Source organism: Lipophrys pholis, assembly GCF_963383615.2.
Source record: "Lipophrys pholis genome assembly, chromosome: 23".
Classification (NCBI taxonomy): Eukaryota; Metazoa; Chordata; class Actinopteri; order Blenniiformes; family Blenniidae; genus Lipophrys; species Lipophrys pholis.
Genome location: NC_137645.1, coordinates 2,433,231 through 2,439,230, shown reverse-complemented (window position 1 = coordinate 2,439,230; position 6,000 = coordinate 2,433,231). Strand labels below are relative to the sequence as shown.

General features: G+C 44.1%; 1 protein-coding gene across 1 annotated transcript in view; it reads left to right on the top strand.

The window, feature by feature from the left end:
• Positions 1 to 1,206: 1,206 nt before the first annotated feature.
• Positions 1,207 to 6,000, top strand: part of LOC308127758 (voltage-gated inwardly rectifying potassium channel KCNH7-like) — a gene marked incomplete at both ends in the record, with an annotated part of 65,377 nt that continues 60,583 nt past the window's right edge. Inside the window, 2 exons of the mRNA XM_080493063.1 lie at positions 1,207 to 1,282; positions 2,908 to 3,138. Coding sequence (XP_080349189.1) covers positions 1,207 to 1,282; positions 2,908 to 3,138 — 307 coding nt within the window. The remainder of the gene's footprint in view (positions 1,283 to 2,907; positions 3,139 to 6,000) is intronic.

Below are 6,000 nucleotides of genomic sequence, written 5' to 3'. Positions count from 1 at the left end.
TCCTTGGTGAGTGAGGAAATACTGCTCATTTACTGCTCATAAGTATTACAAAAACAAATTAATCTGATATATGTTCTTTCTTTCTTTAGTTTCAGGAGATAAATATTAGTTTTATTAGTATTTTACAAGATTTATATTAGAAATATTGATAGTGCTAACTCACTACTGCCACCTAATGCACATTCCTGTTGTTATTGTACTTCTAATTATTATAAAATAATTTTAATGTGATGTATTTCCCTTGTTTCTGACAGTTTTAGAAGATAAATTAGTTTTATCTAGACTATGGTGTTAAAATGGAAAAAAGGCCTGTATTGACACCACTAACATTAGTGACTCACTACTGCCCACTAATGCAAAACAGTAGCGTTATTGACATTGTATTTACTTTATCTTTAATGTTGCACAAGTAAATTTAAGTTGTTTTCTTTTTTTGTCACATTTTTGTTGTAAAATACCATAAAACAACGTGAATATTTCCCCTTTTTCTTCAGTTTTAGAAGATAAATAGGCGCTGAATCCCAAATTATTGTGATAAAGTGGAGGCAACGCGTGAGTACGATGCGTTAACTCGTTACATGACTCCGTTACTTGGCATCTCTGGCGTTCCGTCTGCGTCTTTGTGCGCGCAGTGCTCCGCGGTGGGTTTTCCCTGCAGCGCGTCGACGCAGCGCCTCTCAGCCATTGGCCTCACGGACCATCCGTCTTCCCTTCACAACAATAGCGCTCCCCCCCAAAAATACACTCACACTCTCCCTCACACACACTCTCCCTCACACACTCTCCACCACACACTCTCCACGCAGCATCCACTCCCGCACTGGCACAAACAGCTTTCGAGGAGCGGTGCGATGTTGGCGGAGCCGCGGTGCGCCGGCGCTTCGATTCTCTCCAGCGGCGGCGAGGCGCGGCGCGCAGGATGCGCTCTCCCGGGGACGCGTCGGAGGAGCTGAAATAAGGGAAACACGGGGGCTGGGGGGCGGCAGGAGGAAGGGGGGGGGAGACAGGAGGAGAGGGGGGTTGCGTTTTCTTCCGAGGATGACTGAGTGGTGACAAAGGGGGGAGAAAACGGGGAGCCCCTCTGGCTTCGCTTGACACCCGCTCACAACTTGACGGTCGATTATCAGGAGGAGGAGGTTTATTTTATCCACCTGGACAGCCGAAGATCTTGGATTTTCGGGAGGCGGTGGCAGCGGTGGGGGAACCATGCCGGTCCGGAGGGGTCATGTCGCGCCACAGAACACATTTCTGGGAGTAATCATACGCAAATTCGAAGGACAAAGTGAGTGTCTCTTCCCTCCCCATCTGCGTGCGTGCGTGCTGCCTGGCTTTTGTGTCTGCGCCCTCACTCTTATTCCATCATTATTGGGCCCTTTCTTCCACGTTGGGGCGCAATAAACAGAATATCTATTTGGTGACTTGCGCATCTCTTTGTGTTTTCTTCTAAACTACCAACAGACGTTTGATAGATTGTAAACAGCTGAAGTAAGGCTCGGAGATTTATTTTTTTAAATGCGTAAACTGGGGTTCACAATAACTTGGAGTGCGCATCCATGATGAATCTAATGTTCTTCTATGTTCAGCACTTTATTCTCAATAATGTTTCACGAAGTAGCCACATTGTGCAGTTTTATACTATTTTTATATGCTTTTTTTTTTAATTTAATATGTTTTAGTCTACTTTTAAAGCTTCTTCTCTAGCAATATCAAATAAATTTTACATTTTTTAAAATCTATTTTTCCACTTTTTAAAGCACTTTGAGCTGCATTTAATGTTTGTAGAGTGCCTCGTATAAATTGTTGTTGGTGAAGCATAGCGTTTGTCAATAGCTGCAATTTAATGAGCTTGTACCCCCTCCCACTGTTTGTACATGTTTTAGGAATGATATTACATCTCTATAATGTATTCCAACTAAATAAAGTTCATTCATTTAAAAAATAGCAAATAGAAATTGAGCAAATCAGTGAAAAGCAGTTCTGGACACTGCAAAATACCCCAAAAGTCTAGTAAGCCACAGTTTCTAGTGAAGAGCAGCTTGCATTTTGGATCTTTAACCCTTCCAATCTCCTCGACCCTGGACAGGTCGGTCAGAGGAAAAGCACACAATCATTTTAAAATCACCACGTCTAGTCACAAGTTAGCCTTTAATGTAAGTGTTTGGCCTGTGGGCTAAAACCTCTGCACAGACGGGGATCACATGTGAACTCTGCACAGAAAGGACTCGAACCGCTGTGAGGCGACTGCACCAAAATACAACTCAACTTCTTAACTCGGGTAGAGGATTTTTGTCCGTTTTATGCCATTTTGCAAGAGATTTGATTGTATAATTGTCACATAAAGTTATGATATATCTTTAAATGTATTCATTTAAATGATTTAGTGTGTCTTTTTACAGGTCCATTATTGCTTTATGAATTTAATTTACTCAATTAACAAATATTTCATTACTATATTTTAAATTGAAATTATAGCGTTTAAAGAGGATTTATTCCCAGATTTGAAAAGTCCCCCCCATCCCCACCCGCCCCCAGATTTCTCCTGCTATTCAAGCTCTGTAGCGCCCCCTACTGGGGGAGGGGTGTCTGGTAGATTGGTAGATTGTTGTTTTAAATGGTGAATAAGAGAAATAGTGACTGAATGGGTTAATTACTTCCATAATCTCACTTCAAATTGTCTTCAATCAAGCTTCATTTCATAAAACTCCTCCATGTCAGAATCAGAGGGATCCCATCTGATTCAGCCTTTTAATGTAGTCTCATTCACCGGATCAGCTGAGTGCCCACGTTTGTGCAAGTAATGGAGGATAATCCGGTGTAAATCCATTTCCTCCCACCTCTGCTCGTCAAAGAAAGCCTCGGCCGCACGCTGTGTTTGGATAACTTCTCCCATCCCCCTCCTCCCCACAGACAAGAAGTTCGTCATCGCCAATGCCCGCGTGCAGAACTGCGCCATCATCTACTGCAACGACGGCTTCTGCGAGATGACGGGCTTCTCCCGGCCGGACGTCATGCAGAAGCCGTGCACCTGCGACTTTCTGCACGGGCAGTTCACCAGCCGCCACTCCGTGGCCCAGGTGGCCCAGGCGCTGCTGGGCTCCGAGGAACGCAAGGTGGAGATCACCTACCACCGCAAGGACGGTGAGTGCCGCCTCGGCCGACGCCACATAGCATCGTCACCACGGACGAGTCAAACCCGCAAGGAGCTGTGCAGGAATACGAAGTGCTGGCTGAGTGCTGACACCTGGTTTACATGATGTTTGTGTTTTTGTGCCTGTAGACCTACAGTGTTGTAGAGCTGACGGTTTCTCCAGAACCAGAGTTATACTGCATACAAGCAGATACCTTACTGACCGTCGCTCTGGCTGTCTGTTAAACAGCTTCACTGTGGCCTGAATAGTGAAGGTGACCAGTATTATAACTATTTTAAGCTATTTTAGTGTTTGAATGGTGCTCTATAAATAGATTTGCCTTGCCCTGCCTTGCCTTAGTATGTATCCTGGATCATAGCTGCACATTTGTCACAGACCAAGCTCCGTGTCTCAGTCACAGCTGGTGGAAAGTTAGGATAGGCTTGTATTTACTGAAATACTCTACGTTCTCTTAGTTAGCATTTTCACCTGATATTGTGCAGCACGTTTAAAAGTTTAGTTTTCAGTTCAGTTCCAATGAATTCCAGAGTGTTCTGCAGGTTCGCCTTCATCCAGCAGCTTCGTCAAAGACTTTGATGATGAAATGATTGCAGGACTGGGGAGAGATTTCCTTTTTATAAGGTCAAGAAATGTTTCCCTCATCAAAGAGAGTCAGAATTCAAGTGACATTTTGAATTTGGTGGGAGCTTTTGCAAGAGCCGTACGATGTATGCACACATTTTAGGTCCTGATTTGCTCCTTGAGGCTAAACTGCACGTCCATAGGATGTGTTTCAGCTTCGACAAAGAAGGATCACATGAGTAGAATCACATGCAAACAGTATTCAAATGAGGTTTTTACATGAGTGTCAGAGCAACTTACAGCAAATCAATCTGAATTCAGCAAGACCGAAGGAATGAAGTAAATGTCGGCTGCAAAGAAGCACGAACTCTGTGCATCTTGTCAGTCAATCAGCTTCCCCGTGTGTTTGCGTGACATTGGTTTGCACTTCTTCTATGTAAATCAGTAAATCAGTTTTTGCTCCCTGTGAGTTCGGTGTAAGGCTGAACTCTCGCATGTTTTATTTTCTAGCGCCTTGCACTAAATGAAGGGCGCCCCGCAGAGCGTGTGCACGGTTCGTAGACACAGGGTGACTTCTCCCATGTCTGCCGCGACACAGCGGGTCATTTTTAGTTCTGACTCAGCTCTATTTGGAGCGTTTTGCAGCACTCATTTAGATCCCCCAAAGAGCAGCTGCGAAGGTTCCCTCCGCTGACATACAGCTTTGAAACGGCGCAGGTGCCGGATGACTGCGCGAGGAGTTCATTAGCTGTTGCACCCCAGAAGGATGTAGCCCACCTCCCTGAAGACTCTGGCTTAAGATCTGCATCTGTCCTCCTCGTCCTCCTCCTCTTCCTCCTCCTCCTGCCCTCCTCCACAGCCTCGTGTGGCTCCATATGCTGCTCATGAACGCTGAGCGCAGATCATGACTCGCATGACAGCTGGTGTTGCGTTGACGAGTCGCCAGAGCTTAAATCTGCCACGTCAGCTGCTCCTGGTCAAGCGGAGTTCACGTAGTGACCTCTAACAAGGCTTCTATGTCGGCATCACACCTGTATGGGCCGCCGAAGCCACACAGGAATGATGGTTTTTGATAACGCAATCGGAGAACTTCAAGGCGAATGTCTTTATCTTATAGTGGCGGACATTTGCACCTTTTTCAAGCATTTTATTCGCCAGAAGAAAGGAAACAGGAAGTCACTCTCAGTATCACTGATTCACCTGGGACTGGACCGGCTGTCAGAAAATGCAACTTAAATTGATTGGTAATCAACTTCTGGATTTCAGTTGACATTAGCATGGTTTACACTTTTGTTACCAATTTATCATAAAACATTCGCAAATAATAACAAGAAAACCCCCGACTCAGTTCATAGTGGATGTAAATTCATCCAGCACATGTACTTTTTCAATAATTTCTTAAAAAAGTGATTTTTTCAGCTGATATCAAGCAACTCATTGAAAAAAATAAAAAACATGTCAAATTGAATCACAGTATCTTAAGAATAAGAGCTGCTTGTTGATTCTGAAATGTTCTCAGTGTATTTCAGTACTTTTTGGACATTTATACTACAACTTAACATTATAAAAAAGTTGTTTCAGTCAAAATAACCTTGATGTGCTATTTTCTCAGCCCTGCATGTCTTGTTGAAGGACCTGTTAATGTCAGGCTAAAACAGGAAGTTTCCCTCGGTATCACTGCGAATCACTAAAAGGTTCATGCTCATACTCACACCCTCTTCCAGAAGTAATAGGCAGTCGGATGTGTAAGAGAAGCCAGGAGGAAAGAGGTGTTGTTGATGAGGTCGATAACGGGTAGAAGTGATAGTATCCTCTGAGACATGCATGTCAGAGGTTGAAGGAGTGAGATAAATATACGGAAAATAGCTGAAGGGTGAAGACGTGAGCTTCTCCTCTCAGAGGAGTCTCGTTCTCCAACCTGCACCTCTTGAAACTGTCAAAACCCAAACCGGAGCCTTGCATGTTGACAAGAGAAACTAAAGGAAATGAAATAGTTCCTTTTTTTAGACCCACAAAAATAAAATATCGATTTTCCCCTCCCGTGTGTGTAGAATTTAATTTCTTCAGCTAGAAGAACGGACATCACGACCCAGAGACTGTAAAAGTATTTATTTTCTCCCAGTACTCGTTTTCCACCATGATTCCATGTTTAACTAATATCGTTCAGCCCACCACGTTCTGCTTTGGATGTTGGCGAGGAGGCAGGACTCGTTGTCCAGTGAAGTCCAGTCTGCCAGCAGGAGGGTCAATAAGCCGGTCTGTGAAGGTGAACTGTTACCTTTAGGCCCAA